This window comes from Aethalodelphis obliquidens, unplaced genomic scaffold (genome assembly GCF_003676395.1).
Source record: "Aethalodelphis obliquidens isolate GAN/ISIS:26980383/991018 unplaced genomic scaffold, ASM367639v1 scaffold31, whole genome shotgun sequence".
Classification (NCBI taxonomy): domain Eukaryota; kingdom Metazoa; phylum Chordata; class Mammalia; order Artiodactyla; family Delphinidae; genus Aethalodelphis; species Aethalodelphis obliquidens.
The window spans coordinates 17,199,050-17,221,270 of NW_020837975.1; the positions used below are offsets into that span (position 1 = coordinate 17,199,050).

Genomic DNA, 22,221 nt, shown 5'->3' on the forward strand with positions numbered 1-22,221 from the left:
CAAGTCCCCAGGGGAGGCAGAGGTGAAAAAACGTGATCACTTCAATACACCTAGGATAGGTGAGTAAGTTGGTATATTTTTCTCAAGGAATATGTGAATTTACAGATCAAGAGTCTTCAAAATATTTGTATTTCTTTGATCTGGAATTCCATAGTCTAAATATCAAGAAGCATTAAAGGGTCAAAAAACTGGAACCAGCATGTTGTGATTTTTCGTGCAAGCAACAAGAAACAATCATCATGCTACGGATCAACTGACGGCCTTGAAAACAAACTTTTTTGTCTTAATGGCAAGAAATGCATAAGAAGAAGCTATATGAAAATGAACCTAAGAAAGATGCAAAAAGGGAAGCAAGGAGAAAAAAGATGGCAGAAGCAAGCACAGACATTGTGAAAGCGGAGAAAAGAACCAGGCACAAAATGAACCAGCTCTGCATTCTTGGGAGGACAAATGGCCTCAGCATGTATGTCTGCAGCCTGGGAAGAAATAAAGGCAGACACGGGCTTCCCTGGCGGCGCAGTGGTTGAGTTTGCTTGCCAATGCAGAGGACACGGGTTCGAGCCCTGGTCCAGGAAGATCCCACATGCCACAGAGCAGCTAAGCCCATGCGCCACAACTACTGGGCCTGCACTCTAGAGCCCGTGAGCCACAACTACTGAGCCTGTGTGCCTAGAGCCCGTGCTCTGCAACAAGAGAAGCCACCACAATGAGAAGCCCGCGCACCGCAACGAAGAGTGGCCCCCACTCGCTGCAGCTAGAGAAAACCCCACACACAGCAACGAAGACCCAACGCAGCCAAAAATAAAACAAATAAAATAAATAAATTTATTTTAAAAAAAAGAAAAGAAAGAAAGAAAGGCAGACAGTCACACTGGAAGCATGCTGACAAATTCAGTCCAGCAGTCTCTGAGGATGGGGAAAGAAAGGGCACCAATTATATGAAGCTGAGCCCTACTTACCTCAATAACCCTGTGGACTATGACAGGAAATGCCATAGTAAAGGGCTTACTAAGCAGTGCAGTTCTACTTTCAAGGAGCAGAGTAGCAACATGAGATAAAGCCAAGAGCTATAGCCTGTATAACATTGTATACACAGCGGCAGAGCAGAGTTAGTGACAGTTTGGGAGCTGCAACAGGCTGCAGATGCCAATATTTTCCCAAGTAAACACCAGTGAGGTGACCTCACCTCTTACACATAGCTAATGGATATCCAAATGTTTCAGGTTGCCAATAATTTGCTCTACATGGGCTAAATGCATCACATACTCTTTTCTATCCCTACTGTAAAGAACAGAATAATGGGCCTGCCTCATTCTTGACAGAGGAGTGAAGATGTGATTGTTACCTAAAGCTGCTCTTGGATTCCATGTTGTATTTCAAATGAACTATCTGAAAATACCGTTTACCTGTACGATAGACGGGATTTTGCACTGCTAGTTCAAAATTTACTTCTTTGGATTTTAGAAACACATTAATTCCCTCTTCTTCAGTAACAAAGGTCATTCGGGTGCCCAGAGCAACGACTGTAAATATCGGTCCATACTGAAAGAAAACACATAAATACAGACCATATTAGTAAGCATTTCTAATAAATAAGTTACTGGACCATGGTTATGCTTCAGACAGTGTTCCTCAAGAGCCCCAATGCTGAATTCACGGTCAAGATAAAAACTATTATGATTATACATAATAATATACATAATTATTATACATAATAATTATAAATTTTGACTGAGCAAAATCTAAATTATAAAAATCCTAATTTATTCTGTTGTAATATTTAACCTTCCTTTTGATAGTGTTATTATTTGCTTGTACCTTCCTTTCTGGTAGTAGAAATAATAATTAGAAATAATGATTGGAAATTATATCAAACACTGTGATATTTGAGCCCTGTTTTCAAGATTATCAGGAGGGTTAGAAACAACCTATGGTTGAACTTTGTTCAAGAAAAAGATAAACTGCTGACTGATTTCACCTTCAGTCTGTAGTCACTCAACAATGTCCCGCAATCCCCAAATTTCTGTAATGTGCTCACTTTCTCACTTTCCAAAATGACTCACCTGTTCGCCTAGCCCAACCCTCTCCACTCTGAGAGGGTGTTCCTGCTTTGTAACTCACTGGGAAAATGAGCACTGTCAGCTTCTCACCACCAGAGCCTGCAGACAATTGTACCCATTTGTACCCATTCTCCATGCCTCCCCTTGAGTTAACACAGGTGGAGGGTCCTGCCCCTGGGAAATGCCCACCCTCCTTCACTTGTGTTATGGGTTCCACACTCTGTCTTTGTTCTATGTGTACGCCTTCTCTCTCGTACACCATCAGTTTTGCCTTTTCTATCAGATAGCTCCTAGGAACCTACAGTCATCCTCCAGTGCGGAGTTTGGTTTGGTTTAAGGGAGTCCATGAGTTTATTTGGAGAAAAATATATCATTATTTTCACTGGCTTCTGATTATAATGTAACATTTTCTTTAATTATGAATGGAGGCAATACACCACAATCTTCCCCACGACTCTATCCTCAAAAGAACCTCCTGTTCCAATTGCACTTCCTTAGATTTGGTGTCTTTTGGCATCCATCTGTCACAGGGCCGATTATATTAGCTATCTTTTCTTCTTCTTGACGCTCAGCTTTGGTGGCCTCACTACTGGGTAGAGACAGCCCTCCCAGGGCTAGTCAGTTTTTAGAGACAGCAAAGGACTCAGCCATCCAGGAGCATGCCACTCATAGGGAAACCAACCCATCCTGAGTCTGTGTCCCCGACCACCTCCTGATCTAACTCTCACACGCCAAGCCAATATTATCCTCGCCCTAAATCATCCCAGGGCGAGGCACTAGGCACCCGCAGACCAACCTTATAGCCCAAAGCCCTCAGAAATGATTCAAACTAGTCAATCCTAAATTGTTTACCCTGCCTCGCCTTGCCTTTCCTGAGCAAACCCCAATAAAGGCTCTGGCCAGGGCTTTCTCTTGCTCCCATCTTCTGCCTCCCGACAGGGTGCTCTCCCCTGTGGCCCTGCATGGCGTGCAGTGACCCCCGCCTTGGACCTGTGAGTATAACAACCTTCCTCCTTCCAAGTCTCATTCTCATTTCCTCCTATGGCTGTACTGACTTTCTCAGACCACATCCAACATGTACATTTTTGGAAAAACCACCCATACTTTTATATCCCATTACAGTTATTATAAATCTCTCGAAATATCATTTAGGCTCATCAGTACTTCAATATTATACTCATTTCCAGATCTGCATGAAATGGCACGTGATAGCTCCCGTGACACAGTATTGGATGCCATCAGGCAACTGTGGGCCCAATAATCATTGATCCCCCAAATAGTGAAGTCTCATTTTCTTCCATTAGTGATCCAGACATCTACATTGCTTCCCAATATTCCCTACCTAGTATTGTTTATTAATCAATACTTAGAAGAAGATGAGTCGTGTTCATCGTTGAAGGTTTGTTCAAATGAGAATTCTTAACTTTCCATTAGGAAAGTGGCTTTTGGTAATACATATAGGCACTCGGGCCACATTGTAGGCAATCTTGATCATCTCACTTGATAGTGAGTCCATGTTCTAGTTTCTCAAGTCTAACTTCTGGGAGCCACCTCTGCTCCTTTTCATTCTTTCACACACCACATTCCATCCACCAGTAAATCCTACTGCTTCCATCTTCAAAACAGATCCAGCCACTTCTCAAACTTCCACTGCTATCACCATGGTACAATCCACCAAGATCTCAAGCTTGAATTCTTGCCAAAACCTTCGAATTATCTTCTTTCTTTTAGTTTTATGTTCCTGTTTTTAACAGAGTGCCCAAAATGACCCTTTAAAATTTAAATCACATCACATCACTCCTCTGCTCAAAACACTCACAAAGTTTCCCATTTCCCTCTAAGTTACAAATGTATTCTCAATAATCTGTAATAACCTACATGGGAAAAGAATCTGAAAAAGAATGGATATATGCATATGTATAACTGAATCACTTTGCTGTATACCTGAAACCAACACAACATTGTAAATTAACTATACTCTAATATAAAATAAAAATTAAATTAAAAAATACATTTACACTTTGAATCTGATAATTTACTCCACAGATATACTTGCACACATAGAAATGACATTTGTTGCTACATTATTTACAATAGTAAAATATGGAAAACAAACCATATCAATCATTAGGTGACTGTTTAAGTGAAATGATTCAGGGAATATTTTGCAGCTTTTAAAACATGCAGATGCTTCTGTTTCTGTGTAGGATGAGAGAAAAGAGGGATAGATAACAAAGATCATATTTTTAAAGGCATCAGAGAGTTGGGGAAACAATAAGAACTAAATGGACTAAAACTCCACAGAGAAGTGTGTAGAAGTGAACAGACAATAGGTCATCATTTATTTCCCTGGTGGCATCTGTGAATTCTGAGTATCGATCAAGGTCAGGACTGAAATAGGCACCTGTGAAAAAATCTACAGATAATAAGAAATTTAATGGTGAAACATTGAACACTTTTCCCCGAATATTAGGAAGAAGACAAGCTTGTCTATGCACACCACTTTATTCAACAATATATTAGAAGTCCCTCTTTATTTATGCAAGAAAAAAGAAATAAAAGGCATAAAGATCAGAAAACAGGAAATAAATTTATCTGTTTGTAGGACATATTGTGTATGTATAAAAATCCTAAGAAATCTACAAAGTAACTATTGGAACTAATAAGTGAATTTGGCAAGATCACAGGATACAAAGTTAATATACAAAAACAATTGTGTCTTTTATGCGCCAGAGGGATACCACTGGAAAACAAAAGTGAAAACAATTGTATCTACAATAGCCTCAAGAATATAAAATATTTCAGAAATAATTAACAATCACAGGCAAGACCCCATCACTGAAAACTACAGAATATTTCTAAAAGGAATTATATAGCTAAATAAACGGGAGAGGTAGTTCGTAGAGGAAGTTCATAGATTAGAAGGCAAAATACCATTAAAAAGTCAATGCTCGGGCTTCCCTGGTGGCGCAGTGGTTGAGAGTCCGCCTGCCGATGCAGGGGACAAGGGTTCGTGCCCCGGTCCGGGAAGATCCCACATGCCGCGGAGCGGCTGGGTCCGTGAGCCATGGCCGCTGAGCCTGCGCGTCCGGAGCCTGTGCTCCGCGGCGGGAGAGGCCACAACAGTGAGAGGCCCGCCTACCCCACAAAAAAAAAAAAAAAAAAAAAAAAAAAGTCAATTCTCCCTCAATTTTTCCATAGACTTAACAAACTTCCAAACATTCTTCCAACAGTCTTTATTATAGATATTGGCAAGCCAACTCTAAAATTTATATTAAAATGCAAATAATCTTGAATGCCACATCAATGACAAAAAAACATGAACTTTCACTACCTGATTTAAAGATTTACTATAAAGCTGTAGTATTTAAGATAGTGCAGTGTTAACAAAGGAGTGGACATACAAATCAATGGAATAGGATAGAAAGGCTAGACATAGATCTACACATATATGGTCAGTTAATCTTTGAAAAGCTGCAAAGGCAACTCAATGAGGAAAGGAAAGTCCTTCAAGAAATTATACTAGAACAATTGGACATCCAGAGGCCCAACTGAAACTCAACCCTTATGTAGACCTTACAAAAAAACTAACTCTAAGTGGATCATAGACCTAAATGTTAAATGCAAAACTATAAACCTTTTAGAAGAAAACAGAATAATCTTTGTGACCTTGCTTGACCTTCTGAGACAAGCTTTTAGAAACATTCCTTAAGACTTATCAAAATCATATACCTAAGGAAGGCTATGGGAGACAAAGAAGTATTTCTTTAAAAGATAGTATTTTTCCCTAAGATTTTCAAAAATACAATCTTGAGTATAAATTGTGTGAGTATTGAAAAATAAAGAATGGTTAGAGACTTCTAAAAAAAAAGATATTATTTTTCATCTATTAGACTAACAAGAATTATGGTACTTAGTGTGGTCCAGGATATGAAGAGCGACGCAAATCCCCTACACTCAAAGGAAAAGAAAAAGGAAAAGAAAAGGAAAAAGGATTTGTACATCCTTTTGCAAGAGTAACACAATAATATAAACAATTTAATGTCCTTTGGGCAATTTCACTTTTAGGAAGTCATTGTGATGAAACAATCAGGTAAGTGCAAAGTACAAACACACACAGGAGCATACACACAAGAATGTCCATTGAAATAAAGAAAAAAAAAGCAGTAACCTATGTACTATTTTTGAAAGATATATTTGAAAGCTATTTTAAAGACAAAAATATGTACTGCAACAACAATTACTAATATCCTTAGTGGACAGTGAAAATGTTACCACCAAATAACACCAGCTGAAAATATAGTGCCCACTATGTTTGTAAAGACCGAATTTGCAAGCAGTTTTTACAATAGCCTGGTGTTAACTCTTGATCTGGATACGAATTTATTAAGCAAATTGAAATTACTTGTATTACGCTTCTGTCTTCCCAATTATTGCAAGCATTTAGTTAATATGTATACACTTAGGATTTTTTAGCTACGATGAAGTAACTAGCACTTTTAATCTCTACTTCCAAAAAGGCAGTTACAAGCTGCCTTGTACTTTATAACTGATGAAAATCTGTTTCTTTCGAAAAACCTTGCATAAGACACAGTTGTTGATTGTTGAGGAATTCATAAGAGGCTAGATCGTTTAATTGTGGTCAGCAGGTAGGTTCCCCATGTTCTAACATTGCACTTGAGATACAATGAAAGAAAATAAAAAAGAAAACATTACCTCTTCCGGAAACCCCACTTGCTAAGGTCACATACCTTGATTCTTGCTTTCTCTATAAATTCTAGAGGGGTTTTTCCAAACTCAAATCCAGCTCCAATCCAAGGAATCCAGCCCCCTATGCACGGGGGTCCACGCAAGTTCTTCCACTGAAGAAATAATAAAAGAGCAACACAACCTAAGATTATAACCACTGTTGGGGAAATGAATTCCATGTTTTTGTCTAGCACCTTCCTGAATCAGAGAAGGGAAAAGTCTCGCTGCTGTGGTACTTGCTCCTTCCCCCGGAACAGGGCACCCTCCCGACCTCCCAACTTTCCGCTGTTCCTTTTGCAGCTTGTTCGCCTTCCTAACTGTAGCCTCCTTTCCCCGCCCCAATTTTTGGGTAACTTTTGCATCATCACTCCCTCCTACGTCCACTTTTCTTTCAAGTTCTGGCCACGCGGGACGGAAGGAAGGGGCTGGATCCTGCTGGTGTGGGTGCAGGGGGTGGAGGAAGAGAAGTGGCGCTGTTGCCATGGAGACCGGGGCTGGTGGCGCGGCGGGCGGCTCGTCCGCGACCAATCAGAGAACTCGGTCCCGGAGGGGCGGAGCCACGCGGACTACATTTCCCAGAAGCCTCGCGGGCTTCGCGTTGTTTTCCGAATTCACCCCACTGGGCTGCTCAAGCCCGAGGCTGCTAGGGAGAGGGTGCAGGTTCGGTGGGCCCATCTGGCGGAGTCGAGCAAGGGAAATGGTACCCGCCCCGCCGCTCGCCGGTTGAGGAGGAGCCGCTCTGGCCAGGTGGCAGGCCAGCCGTGGCGCGGGGCGCGGGCCAGAAGGGGCGTATCGTCCTCACGTGCTGCTGCTGAATGTCGACTCCGGAGGATGAGGAGAGGCTCTCGCCGCTTGCCCAGAGATGGCCCCGCGCGAGCAAGTTCCTCCTGTCGGGCTGCGCGGCCACCGTGGCCGAGCTAGGTACCCGGCCGTCCAGCCTGGGCCTCCCCCGCGAGTCGTCGAGGGGTCGCGCGGGGGTGGGGGACCGGGCGGGTGGCTTCGTTTCTGGGTGGATGCAGCCCTCTTGGTCCACACCTGTCCTGCAGGTGTGGCAGGGTGGGGGCAAGGCCAACCTTGTAAGGAAGAGGGATTGGAGGTCACGAAGGTCTCTTCCTTCCAATTTCGTCTCCCTCGGGTGTGCTATTGCGCCTGAATGTGTCCGTTTAGAAGCTTCCTGAGCTGTCATTCCTCTATAGAGATCATTTTCTCTTTCGTGAGGATGCCCTTTTTAAAACCCAGTCCACTTTTCATCCTTATTGAGGTCATCTCTGTTATTTATATTCTTACGCAGCCTCACTATATCGTTGTGTTTTGGGTCCAAGTTGTGAACCCAACCTGTGGGACTTAAGTTCGTCACCCATCACTTACCGAGCATCCAATCAGCATCTGCCAGTTGACCTCTTTGCGTGGAACTCATCTATACTGTGTTTACCTTGCAGGACTCTGAGAAGTTAATAATATATAAACGTTAAACCCAAGGCAAGGCAACCGCTAATTGCAACACTATTATGACAGTGCTGGAGACAGTAGAGATAGAGTTCAGAAGACCCAGCCCTGACCTTCTTACAGGCTGGTGGGGAGACATGCAGAGACAGACAATTACATTATGCTACTTATTATAATGAAGATGTTATTAAGTATCATAAGAGCAGAGAGGATGAACAGTTACATCTGCATAAGCAAGTCAGAGAAAACTTAAGGGGCTACCTAGAGCAGAACTATGATGCCCTTGCAAGAACAGGTGGTGTTTCTTCCAAGAATTTTGTGACTAGAGTGCCTGTGTTTTCCCTGCCTTCACTGTGCATTTTAAGATTACCCTTTCATTTTCTTGCCCGTTTAAAAAAAAAAAAAAAAAAAAAGGAATAGCTTGGATGTGTAAATGTTAGTTTGTCCTGTTCTAAAATGAGTGTACTTTGTATTTCCAGCAGAAGCAGAACATGATCTGTTGTTTGCCCTTAGTGCTCCTCCACTCTTGCCCTTTGGACCCTCTGGTTTTTTTTCTTTCTCTTCTCCCAAAGCTGATGGCGAATTTTTATTATTCATTGTTTCTACTGAAATACAATTCATTAACTTAAACAAATTTTAAAAGCAGATTGCTAAATGATTAGGTATGTTTCCGGTTTTGTTTTGTTTTGTTTTTTTTAACCTGATGTTCCCCCTGTGACCAATGGCTTTTGTAAAGGAACATTCCTCCTGTTAAAATTTCATGGAGAATTGAATGGGGGAAGGGGATTCAAAATGTGAGATGGTTTTGAGTACAAAATGATTTAGGATCAGAACCTGAAGCATTATTTAAGTAACCAGCAAGAAAACCAAAGTGATCTTAAGAGGCATAACCTATGCTAATATAGAGGTGCCTATATCTTAAGACTTTTCAGGTTTCATATGTCAACAGAGGATTGCTTAAATTCTCTATGTGCACACAACTTGTGTTTTAGAAAAACCAACAGCCAGATAATTAACTTTTCCAAAGACCAGTGGTTAAGACTGAATATTCTCTTCCCCCGTCTCTGTGTTCTCTTGGAAAAGGCATAGCTATGGTTTTGTATCAGGTGGTGGTCACTGAAAAGACTTATGTAATGTCACTAATGTTAATGAACTTATCTGAGTCATTGTGTGTATAAAGTTATGAGCTTGATCTTCCTTATGTGAGCCAGTTAGCTTCACTCTTTCCAGGTGAGAGGTCTATCTCTAATTCAAGATGTAATCATTAGGGAAAAATTTTTCAAGTACAGGTTGTATTTGTAAGGAAGCCATGCATAAAACTCATCAGTGCTGGAAAACCAACTCAACATATTCCTTAATTGAAAGAATATTGAGCCTGCCACCCTTTGATATAAAAGACACGATAAACCCTATGTTGCATCTTCTCTTTCTCAGACATCAGGTCAGTGATTCATCTACATGCAAACATCACCCACGAAATGACAGAATTCAGCTTCATCTGGCATTTATTAAGAACCTGTCATAAGTAGTACAGTATTCTAAAAGTCACATTGGCTCTTAATCATGGTTGCAGTCCAGGGCACATCACAGGCAATGGATACTGGAAATTATTCACATTGGAAGGCAAACATTAAGGACTAAAGTAGGTTTTGGACTGAAATTTCTGACTGAAAAAGAACCCAAGGGCTTGTCACTTTTTGTTTTCTTTCTGGTGCTCTGGGGCTGCTCTGGGACAGTGATTCTCAAATTTGGGAGTGTATAAGAATCAACTGGTGTCTAAACCCCATCAACCTACTGAGACTCCACAGGCGTGGGGCTAGGAAATGTGTAATTTTTAACAACCTCCCTGGCTGATTCTGATGTATTCTGAAATTTGAGAATCACCCATCTTGTGCTGACTAAAATATGGGTCCTGTGATTTTTTAAAAAATTTTGTTTCTCTGAATGTTATGGGTTTCCCCCTCGTTTTGTTTTTGTTGTTGTTGTTAGCAACCTTTCCCCTCGATCTCACAAAAACTCGACTCCAAATACAAGGAGAAGCTGCCCTTGCTCGGTTGGGAGACGGTGCAAGAGAGTCTGCTCCCTATAGGGGCATGGTGCGCACGGCCCTGGGGATTGTCCAAGAGGAAGGCTTTCTAAAGCTCTGGCAAGGAGTGACACCTGCCATTTACAGACACATAGGTATTTATCTTGATTCTAGCTGGTGAGTTTGTCACGAGTTCTGTGTTTGTCTCCTCTGCTTTCCTGTTGAGCTGTGTTCAAAAGCCAGCTAGTTTTCTTCTGCTAATATGATAAATGAATATAAGGTTATTAAGGAATTATAGCCTTAGGGTTTTAGAAATGCATACAGAAGTATTTAGGGATGAACTGTCATGATGTCTCTAATGTAACAGAAAATAATTAAGCAAAAAAAAAAAAAAAGAAGAAAATATGGTGAAAATGTTAGCAATTGATAAATCTCCATGATAGATATATAGGGAATTGTATTATTTTTCTCTACTCTTCTGTATGCTTGAAAATCTTCCGAATAAAAATGTTTTTTATTTAAATTTAAGAAAGAAAAAGATGAATAGTTGATTTTTTTTCCACTTGAACTTTAAACACAAAATTAAAAATATTTTTTTTACATTCTTTGAAAATTAAACTATATTTGAGTGCAATGCCTCACCAGTCTCTGTCCCATGTGTCAGAGGCCAGGTTGATCTGAAAGTGAACAGGGATGACTGTCTAATCCAACCTTGGCAATAGAGTAAATGGAACACAGGTGATTTTTTCCTCAGTTCCCAGGCTACTTATGTGGGTCCTTAGTCACTCTGAAAGGAAAGTAGTCGAAATTACACTGCTGCCAATGAGAACACTTTTCTGCCCTGCTTCCAAAGGGGCACTCACATAGATAGGAGTTGCTGAGTTTGCAGCTTGTGGACAGGAGAATAAACTTGCCTTCAAAAGGAGATAGGACGGGTATGGCGTTTTTCTTCTCTAATCATAATCATTCCTCAAATACATAGGGACCCTTGATCAGAAAAGTGCCCAGTACTAATGTTTACCAGCTCTGTGTTTTTAAAGCTTCAGTTCTCCAGATGAGCAGGTTAGAGTGTATTCACCAAGAACTGTCCAGAAGTGTGATTAGACTGGTATTGTTTTGGTGCTTTGTATGTTTTTGAATATCTTAAAATACTTCCTTAAACTTCTTCAGATATCAAGAAAAGCTCTCTATATGAGTACCATGTACTGATTTTCACAATTTTTCTTTTTTGTTCTTTTTTTTTTGATAGTTTCTCCTTGCTTCCCATTATCGTCTTGAGTTTTACTTCTTTTCATTTGTATTTTGTTGACCACCATCTGTGGTTTTACAGTTAAGATTCATTTCATATGTTTGACACTTGACTGAAAAATTACCTTAACATAATAAATTATCCAGTGAAGTTGTGCATGTTTATTGAGTGAAAATGCCTGCTGTGTACCAAGCTCTGTACTAGGGCATATAGTATAATGAAAAGACACAAAACCCGCCTTGAAAGGCTCATGGTCTGATGGAAAGATGAACAAGAAAATCAAGTTAATTTCTAATCAAGATGATAAATACCGTATTAGACACATGCCTGGATAGTTCTGGGGGATCAGAGAAGCATGGCAGGTGCAATGACAGCCTAGAACACTGGAGGCCAGGTCAGAGGGCACTTTTTGGAAAACATGTTCTTTGAGTTGAGTATTGAAAGAATAGGAGGAGTTAGCAAGTCAGGAAAGGGAGAAGCCATTCAAGAAAGATCAGATAACACAGGAGAAGGCCTGAGGTTTTAAAAGGCATGCCCATTTGGAGAACCATCAAGACCAGGTGTCCGAAGCCTAGGGTGTGTCAGAGAAAGACACAGCTAGAGATGTTGACCAGGCCATGTCAAAGCATCCTCTTATTTTATTAAACACAGGGCCAGATTCACCCTTTCAATGCTCTGTCTTGCACAGTGTACTCTGGAGGTCGAATGGTCACTTACGAACATCTCCGTGAAGTTGTGTTTGGCAAAAGTGAAGATAAGCATTATCCCCTTTGGTAAGTTTTGTTTTTAAAATAATATACTGTATTGTACAACAGAGGGAATATAGCCAATATTTTATAATAATTATAAATGGAGCCTAACCTTTAAAAATTATGAATCACTATATTGTACACCTGTAAATTATTTAATGTTGTACATCAACTATACTTCAATTAAAAAAGAAAAAGAAAATATACTAGTGCCCGGAAGGTTTTACTATTTATCCATTAGATTTGTATAAAATTGTGCATTTGTACCAAAATTGCCTCAAGGTATAGGCTTAAAATAATAAATAATTACAATAAAAATCCAAATAATTGAACATTTACTGCATATTATATACAAACATACATGTATATACCTATATAAAATTATGTATATATTATTTAATATTTTAATATTAAAAGAATTCTTATGGAGCACCTTCTTTATGCCTCTTTCTACTGAGAAACCCTAAGCTTTAGAGTCAAACAGACATGGGCTCATATTCCTGCTCTATTTCCATGTAGCCTGGGCAAACTACTTCACCTTTTTTATCTTCAGTTTTCTCTGCTCTGGAAGTTAATACCTACAACCAGGATTTTGTTTTTGTAAGATTAGATGAGATGATGAATGTAAGTGCATATCACTTATAACATTTAAAATAGAAACAGAGAAAAATAGGTTAATACAAGTAAAATACACAGAACTCCAGTAGATCAATAAAAAATACATAAAGAACATAAAAGGAAAAATCAAGAAAGGATATCAACAGGCAACTCACAGAAGAAGGAATGTAAGTGTTCATTGAACATGTAAAAATGTTTACATTTACATGTAAAAATGTAAAAAACCTCACCAGTAATCAGGGAAATTAATTATAAGCACTTTTAGCCATTAAACTGTTAAGGGGAATGTAAGTTACTATAACCTTTTTGGAGCATAAAGTTTACCTGTTAAAATTTTTAAATGTGTAGTCCTTTGACCTAGCAACTCCTTCTTTATGATTAGAATCATTCAGAAATATTTGTACCTATGCATAGAGTCTCTCTCACACACACACATGCACACAAAGATATGGACTGTAGCAGTGTTGATAATTTTTTATCAAAATTTTTTAGCAAAATTTTTTAATTTAAATAACTAGCAATTTGGAAGTAGTCAAATAAGTTATGAGACATTTATGCAGGGAGATATAACACAGCTATTTGAAGAATGGGTTTTATATGAAGAACATATAAAGATGCCTACAATATCTTTTTTGGGCTGAAAAAAAAAAAATCCAAGTCACAACTATAAGAAAAGGGCAATAAGTAGAATTTCATCTTCCAGGCAAAATCTCTTGGTGCTGTTTTTGAAAAATTGTAATGTTTTAAGCTATACTAGTTGCTTTCCCAGAGTTGGAGAAGGAATAGATTAATAGTTCTTGCATTCTGTAATTTCTTCCAGATGTGAAAGGGTTAGGTAAGGAGTTCAAAGGAAACATGTCACCGAAGCCAGCTCTCAGGGTGGATTGCCTCCGTGTCCTCTGACCCAGTCAGAACAATTCACTCAGTCACTGGGTCTTTACTGAGTGATTATGCTGTGTCAGTCCTATACTTAGTACCGAGGATATAGTGATGAAAAAGGCATGGTCCTCCGACATAGTCCCTGACTAGACTCACGGTAATAGACACAGATGCCTAAATAAGTAGAATCATGTAACAATCACACAGGAGGTGTGGTTATGGGATTCGAAAAGAGAAAAACCAGTGGTAACATACTGCACCCATCGCTGTGAGGAGAAACAGTCATGCTCATAGGTGATTGGTGGGAGCAAGAATTGATACAAGTATTGTGAAAAGGAACTTGGCAGGATCAATCAAATGTCATATAAATGTTCACATTTCTTAGTGAAGAGTTAGCTGCTTATATGAATTATGGAGTGGTCATAAAATGGAATGCTATGAAACTGTTTTTTAAATGAGGCAGCTCTATATGAATTGACAGAGATAACCTTTAAGAGCAGAACAGTATACAACCTGGCATTCTGCATTTGTACTTTTGTTTTGTTTGTTTGTTTGTTTTTTGCGGTACGCGGGCCTCTCACTGTTGTGGCCGCTCCCGTTGTGGAGTGCAGGCTCCGGACGCGGACGCGCAGGCTCAGCGGCCATGGCTCACGGGCCCAGCCACTCCGCGGCATGTGGGAATCTTCCCAGACCAGGGCACGAACCCATGTCCCCTGCATAGGCAGGTGGACTCTCAACCACTGTGCCACCAGGGAAGCCCTGCATTTGTACTTTAAAAAAAGATACTTTATATATATGCGCACGTGTGCACAAGCCGTCAGTTGTAACTTAGTGGTTAAGACTGTGGACTGTGCACTCAGACTGCCTGGGGGTTACATCTTGGCTGTACTCCTCACTGTGTGAGCTGTCATTTAACTGCGTTGTGCCTCGGTCTCCTCACCCGTAAAGAGGAAATAACAGTGGTACTAATGTCATAGAGTCTATCTGAGAATTAAATGATATTTGTAAAAGTGCTTAAAACAGTGCCTGATGTAATGCATTCAGTGAACGCATTGTTATTATCTCTAGAAAAGTATAAGAGAAACTAGTCGTTGCGATCACTTCAGAAGAGGGGAACTGGGGATAGGGACCCTTTTCTACTCTGTACTCATTTGTACCTCTTCAAATATTGTTTTAGAGTACAAAGAAATTAGCTACCCCTCTCCCCCCAAGAGGCCACTGCCATAATCTCAGTAGAAGATGACTGGGGCTTGTCCCGAGACAGGAGCAGCTGGAGTAGGGAGAAGATGAAGGATTCAGGGCATGTTTAAGTACAATAGCCTAGACTTGTTCCCTGTTGGCTCCAGGAGGTGAGGACGAGGAAGAGTCCAGGGACAGAAAGAGTTTCTTCAAAGAGAGGAGCATTGTCAAAACCCCTTCCCCTTGGAAAACTACTAAAATAGTAATCCATAAAATTTGACTTACCCGGGCTTCCCTGGTGGCGCAGTGGTTGGGAGTCCGCCTGCCGATGCAGGGGACACGGGTTCGTGCCCCGGTCCGGGAAGATCCCACATGCCGCGGAGCGGCTGGGCCCGTGAGCCATGGCTGCTGAGCCTGCGTGTCGGGAAAGGCCACAACAGTGAGAGGCCCACGTACTGCAAAAAAAAAAAAAAAAAATTGACCTACCAGCCTTTGTCTGTTAAACTGATTACATCAATGCTGTTTTTATTCTCCTGTGGTCAGAATTAAACTGTAGTTAAACTATGTCTTTGAAGCAACTGCCCTTCCTTTGAATTTCAGGCCATGAAAGGCCCCTGGCACTTCAGATTTGAATTTCGACGCCTCCGGGTCCTTGAACCCTCCCATCAGTAAACAGACAAACCTCTGTGATTTGTCTGGGTCTATTCTTTGCTTCACTGTGTCTTAAATCTCTTATGCAGGGGCTGTACCAGCATATTATTCCCTACAGAATCTGTGAAATTGATAGCAACCTTTAAAAAACTGTATCCCCTTTTATAATTAGGAAATCAGTGATTGGAGGGATGATGGCTGGTGTTGTTGGCCAATTTTTAGCCAACCCAACTGACCTAGTGAAGGTTCAGATGCAAATGGAAGGAAAAAGGAAACTTGAAGGAAAACCACTGCGGTAAGTTCTCCAACCAATGAGTAACTTTCCTCTCCCCCTTGAACATTCCCTAATGACTTATGCATTTTTGTAACCCAACATTCAGTAAAGACATTAATTCTGACTCTTAATTTGGAAGTGGTATTCACTAAGGGGAGAGGTGAGATGGACCTTTTCTTTGCCTGACAATGTGTACATGTTCTCTACCAGACAGATTGTACATATGCATCGCTCTTTGCTGCTTTCCCAGACAAGGCAGCTAGATTTGTCCCCTACTGCGGCTTGATATAAAGAGTCTGATCATTAACAGTTGCCCTGGTGTGAATTCTGATTCTGACACTGTGGCTTGGCATTGTGGAAGTCACTTAACATTTCTAGTCCATTTCTTCATCTTTAAAAGGGACTGTCTCAGATGGTTTGACAGAGTGCCTGGCTCATCAGGTGCCAGAAAGCTTGCTTTCTTTCCCTTTCTCTCTGAAGGAAGGGAAACAGCAAGGTGAACCTTGCAAATTGTTCCTCCTTCCCTAATTTCGCTCCTCTTTTCCCAAATTTTTATTATTATTATGCTGTTGTGATATAAAATCCTCCTATTGCACTACCCTATATTGTCAAAGTCTGCCTTTCTTCAAAGGGCCTCTTGTTCAACAATTTACTAAAATACCACTTAGGCAGTTTCCCCTGGGAAAGGGGCAAGTCTTGCAGATAGATAGACAGACCTCTCCCAGGAAAGAGGAAAAGTGCAGGATGCCCTGAGTTGAGTATGAAGGGGTCTGATCCTCTGAACACTGCGGGTGTGCCGCTGAGCCAGAGGTCGGGGGGGTTGGGGGCCTCCTTTGGAGGTTCACCACGATCACTGCCCTCTGCTCTGCTGCTCTTCCAGCTGACTCAGTGGAAAGTGGGGTTGGGCTGTGGCAGTCCAGGCCCCCTTCCCAACAGGGAGATGAGTAACATGTACAGCAGAGGAGAAAAGGGTACCGCACTGACTTAACCAAGTAGTTTACAGAATCCCAGGACCCGTTTTGTCATCCTGTAACAACTTCTGATTACTATGTAGCAGGGTGAAGTAATGTTGCCTTGGTTTGATACATGGAGAGAAGGAACCGTTGGGGTCCAGCAATGTCTGAGTTTTAACTGATCACCTCAATGTTTTTCCTTCTCTGTCTCTAATGTTGGACATTTTGGGTTTGATATAATAGGAAAAAGTATTTAATGTTGTAAAGAGCATGAACCTTGGGATCAGACAATCTGGAATTCAAATCCAGCCTTTGCCACATTTTAGCTCTGTTACCCTAGTCAAGTTCCTTAACCTCCCTAAGCCTCAGTTTCTTCAGATGAAAATTTGAATAATAATACATACTTCATAGAGTTTTCAGGAATAACTTGTATCTTATGTATATAAAAAATCTGGTGCTTAATAAGTGCACAATAAATGTGCAATTGTTAATGTGACCTCATTCGTGAGCATATTTCTTATATAGCATAATAGCAATTATGAATGTCCTTCTTTTTGGTAAGACTCAGAGAGTTTAATGCCTGAGTAGAAGCCACACAGCTAGTAAGTAGTAAGATGGCATTTGACACCAGGTATGTCTGACTATATAAAACCCAGGCTTTTATTTTATATCATAGGTTTCCACATTCGGTTCATGGTTCAGCACCATTTTTCATCTGTGTATAGAAAAATGTGCAAAATAAAGGCAAGATAATAAATTTTCATAAAGCCCAAAGTATTCAGTTTTAAGAACTCTTATGAAATTTTCCTCCCTCCTTTTTGGTCTAAAAATATCACTTCTTTTATGAGATGATATGAGAATTGATTTTTTTTGATGTTATTTGGTAAAATTGCAAAATTTGAAGGTCTCCCACAATACTAGTAAAATGAACTCAGAGGTCTGAACCACTATTCCTGCCTATAGCTAATATGGGCACAGATGATGTAAAATATCAAGAAAGGAGTTTTAATCTGTTTAATAATCTGAGAAGAGGATGTCACAGTTTATAAAGCTCTCCATAAAAAAGTGTTTAAATCAAAAGTGGGCCTTTCTTCTAAAAAACTAATAAGTTTATCTGGAAATTAGACTTACGTGGATTGCTTTAATTTCTAACAATTCTAGATAGTTAAGATGTTACTTTACTCTAAATCATAACAGCTATAGGCAAAGCTTATACAATTGCATTCCAAACACAGGAACGCATAGAGTTTTCACATTTATTATTATTTTCCTTTAGATTTCGTGGTGTGCATCACGCATTTGCAAAAATCTTAGCTGAAGGAGGAATACGTGGGCTTTGGGCAGGCTGGGTACCCAATATACAAAGAGCAGCGCTGGTGAATATGGGAGGTAATGGAAACTTCATTGAATTCTGCGAAGTCCTAATCGCCTTCATCATTTTAATTATAAGCACTCCATCGGGGAAAATGAGAATATGTATTTTATTATTTTTAATAATATGTACTGGCAACAGTCTTCCCTTATGTTATAATGTCATAATTGAATATTTTCCCTAGAATATTTTCACTTTACTCTATGCTGATGTATGAAAAGGATTTCCTAAAACCAGCAAATTGTGACGATAAGGAGATAATACCAAACCATTTCTAAGGGCTATGCTCCACACCATACCTTCCTCTCAGATTCAAACTGGTATATGTACCGTATGTGATGGTCATTAAATGCAGACTACAAATCTTTCCCCCCAGTAATCCTGCTCCTCTTGCCGTATAATCCATTCTGTACAGCTGGGCACCTCCGGCTGGAAATCTGAATGTTTCCTTAACTCATCCCCATCTCTCGCTTCCCATATTCAGTCATTAATTTCTCCTATCTTCTAAATATTTCTTAAATGCCTCCCTGCAGTATTATGCTAAGTGAAATAAGTCAGACAGAGAAAGACAAATACCATGTGATCTCAATGTGGAATCTAAAAAACAAAACAAAACAAAATGAAAACAGACTCATAGATGCAGAGAACGAACAGGAGGTTGCCAGAGGAGAGGAGGGTAGGAGGCCAAAATAGGTGAAGGGGATTAAGGGGTACAAACTTCCAGTTATAAAATAAATATGCCACAGGGATATAATATACAGTATAAGGAACTATTACAGTAATATTGTGATAACTTTGTATGGGGACGGATGGTTACTAGACTTATTGTGGTGACCTTTTTATAATGTATGCACATGTCAGATCACTATGTAGTACACCTGGAATAACCATAACATTATACATTAACTATATTTCAATTAAAAGAAAGTTTCCCCCCTCATGTCTACTACCTTAGTATCCTTAAAATGACTGTTTTTACAGTAGTAACCATCAAAACACAACTAGACCACTGCCACAGCCCTCTAACTGGTCTCTTCCTCTGCCCTCAAATTTGTACCCAGTATCCATCGAGCTTTATCTAAAATACAGATCTGAACATGTTATTGGTATCTTTAAAACCCTTCACTGGCTTCTTATCACTCAGAGAATAAAGTGGAAATTTCATAACATAACACAGCAGGCCTGTATAATCCAACCTGTGTCTTCTGGGGTTGAGCAATTCATTGACTCTGGAGCAGAGAGGGAAGCAGAGTCCAGAGCTAAAATGTTCCACTGCCCGCACACACCAGACTCTTCCTCACCTCTGTACTCTCTGTCCTCATCCCTCTTCTTCTGTTTAGTTTTCTTCTGCAGATCGTTTCATACATAGCTGAGGTGTCTTCCCCACCCGTGTACTTTACCCAGACCTCCTGCAGCCGCCCCTCCCAGGTCACGGTGTGTTAGATGCCCCTTTATATGTTTCCATAGTTCCCCGTGCTTATCTCTGTTACCGGTTTTACCTCATTTCATTGCTTTCTACTATGTGTCTATCTCCTCCTCTAGATTTTGAGCCCCCTGAAGGCAAGGACTGTTTCATTTTCCTTCATTTCCCCAGTCCCTCGTACATAATCAACAAACATTTAGTGAATGAATCAATGGATGAAAGACTCCTAAGACCAAAATTATATGATTCTAAGAACCTGATAAATAGCATTTTTGAGAGGTATAGTAACATATCACTCAAACATCAAAGGGAGTAAATCTATTTTATATACTGCTATTTCAGTCCATTGATGTCTGCTGCATCATATTGGTGGATATTTTGGTTTTCAGAAAACCTTTCAGATTGTCGTTCTCAATTTATTGCTTCAAAATCTACTGCAGCCCAGATTTCTCTTTCAAGTTCCAGCTTATCTTAAATATATCACTTTGAATGTGTCCAACCCAAGCTCATTTACTGAATCACTTCCTTCTCTGTTCTTCCCAATCTCAAAATATGATATCATCATCTTTTTAGTTGAACAACCCAGAAACCTGGGCCTGATTTTGATCTCTTTGCTTTCCCTTGCTCCTTACAGCCAACCAGTCACCAAATCCAGCCAGTTCTGTCTTGCATACATATCTCAAGTTCATCCACTTCCCTTCATCCCTGGAGCCACTGCTCTGTCCAAGTAGTATTGATCTCCTCCTACTGGACCACTACAAATGTCTCCTAACTAGTCTCCCCACATACACCCCACAGCCATTTTGTCCCACTGTGCATCTGAAATTTTTCTAATCAGGATCACTGGGGCCTCTCATCTTACCTTAAAACATTTAAATTAGTCCATTCTCATTTTCCCATCTGCATAAATGGCAGCTGTGTCCTTCAAATTGTTCAAGCTCAAAACCTTGCCGTCATTTTTGCTTCCTTTCCTTCCCTCCATATTCAATCTGCTGGCCAATGCCTGTTGATCCTGTTGATTCTGTCTTCAAAACACCCGAACTCTGACCAGCACTCCACAACGCCTTTATCCAAGCCGCCATCATTTCTTATCCAAGCCGCTGTCATTCTTATCCAAGCCGCCATCATTTCTTATCCAAGCCACCATCATTTCTTATCCAAGCCGCCATCATTTCTTACCAGAAGAACCGCGACAGCCACATATCTAATCTGCCTTGTCTCCCTATAGTCTACTCTTAACAGAGCAGCCAGAGTGATCTTGTAAATCGTGGCCCCGGTCAGTCACTCCTTTGCTCAAATCATCCCCTTCTCCAACTCTTGCTGCCTCTGCTCCTGTTAAACTAGTGTTCTTGCTGTTCTTCTAACATACAAAGCTGACTTTGCCTCAGGGCTATAACACACGCTGTGGCTCTGCCCGGGACGCTTTGTCATAGATATCTACAAAGTGTACTTTCTCAAGCTTCCTTAAGGTATCTGCTCAAATATTATAGCGAGGTCTTCCCTGATCACCCTATTTAAATTCACATACACCAACCTTCCCCACCCTCACACGCTCGCTGTCCCCTCTCCTTGCCTTGTCTTCAGCAGTCACTACCATCCGAAATGCCATGTGTTTACTTACTTGTTTATTGTCTCAGCCTCCAACAAAGAATGGGGATTTTGTTCATTTTGTCCACGGCTCTTTCCCCAGAGCCTAGAATAGCGCCTACCACACAGCAGGTGCTCAGATATCTGGTGAATGATAAAATGCATCTACCCATTCTTACCTCTTTCCAATTCCCTTCTCTGTACTTTGGTGTATGTAATCTTTACAAAACTCCAGTATTGGGATCTATCCCTCCCCTGTGTAAAACCCTTCAACAGCTCTTCATTGTCATTAGGAAAAAAGTATACAAAACTTAATGTAGAATAATGACCAGGACCTTTTGTTTAAAGTGACGGAATCTCAACTCAACCTAACTTAGGCTAAAAAAAGGAATTTATCAGCTCCAACACTGAAAAGTGCAGGGGTTGAACTGACTAAGCAGAGCTGGATTCAGATGTTCAAATGATACAATTGGGTGTCTGTCTCTCTTCCTCTTTTCCTCCCCCTCCATCTGCTTTCCTCTGCTTGAGAACAAGAATGGGATCTTTCATCCTTCTACACATTCCTGCCCCATTCTTAGCGCATTCTTGACACAAAAGACATTCATTGTTGAATGAATGATATTTAAGCTTTCTTTTTCTATGTATTGCCAGATTTAACCACTTACGATACAGTGAAACACTACTTGGTTTTGAATACACCACTGGAGGACAATATCATGACTCATGGCTTATCAAGGTAAGACTGTTTTAGTTTGTCTCTTTCTATTTTTTCCTATCTCACCCTTTCTTCCATATTTGGCATAAATTCTAACTTTTGTCTCTTACGATTGAGAACCTACTGATATCACCCTTAAAGAAAGGCAATAGTACATTTATAAAGAACAATTTTCTTAAAAGTTTATTGCAGTTAAAATGGGGAAGGGAGGGGCAGAGTTGCAGAATGCTTCAGGTTAAACCTCCCCAAATATTTGCACCTTGATGGGGCCATCCCAGGGTCAGATTCTGA

General features: G+C 40.4%; 2 protein-coding genes across 5 annotated transcripts in view; one reads left to right on the plus strand and one right to left on the minus strand.

Moving 5' to 3' along the window:
* Positions 1 to 7,227, minus strand: part of CYP39A1 (cytochrome P450 family 39 subfamily A member 1) — an 85,685-nt gene extending 78,458 nt beyond the window's left edge. Inside the window, exons 1-2 of the mRNA XM_027127439.1 lie at positions 6,812 to 7,227; positions 1,407 to 1,542 (exon numbers count right to left, since the gene is read on the minus strand). Of these exons, the coding sequence (XP_026983240.1) occupies positions 1,407 to 1,542; positions 6,812 to 6,988 (313 nt within the window). The 5' untranslated portion in view covers positions 6,989 to 7,227. The remainder of the gene's footprint in view (positions 1 to 1,406; positions 1,543 to 6,811) is intronic.
* Positions 7,228 to 7,425: 198 nt separating this feature from the next.
* SLC25A27 (solute carrier family 25 member 27) overlaps positions 7,426 to 22,221 on the plus strand; it is a 29,794-nt gene continuing 14,998 nt past the window's right edge. For all 4 annotated transcript variants that reach the window (XM_027127440.1, XM_027127442.1, XM_027127441.1 and 1 more), the window contains exons 1-6: positions 7,426 to 7,730; positions 10,245 to 10,436; positions 12,219 to 12,303; positions 15,779 to 15,901; positions 18,110 to 18,222; positions 21,867 to 21,951. In XM_027127440.1, coding sequence (XP_026983241.1) covers positions 7,625 to 7,730; positions 10,245 to 10,436; positions 12,219 to 12,303; positions 15,779 to 15,901; positions 18,110 to 18,222; positions 21,867 to 21,951 — 704 coding nt within the window. In that variant the 5' untranslated portion in view covers positions 7,426 to 7,624. The remainder of the gene's footprint in view (positions 7,731 to 10,244; positions 10,437 to 12,218; positions 12,304 to 15,778; positions 15,902 to 18,109; positions 18,223 to 21,866; positions 21,952 to 22,221) is intronic.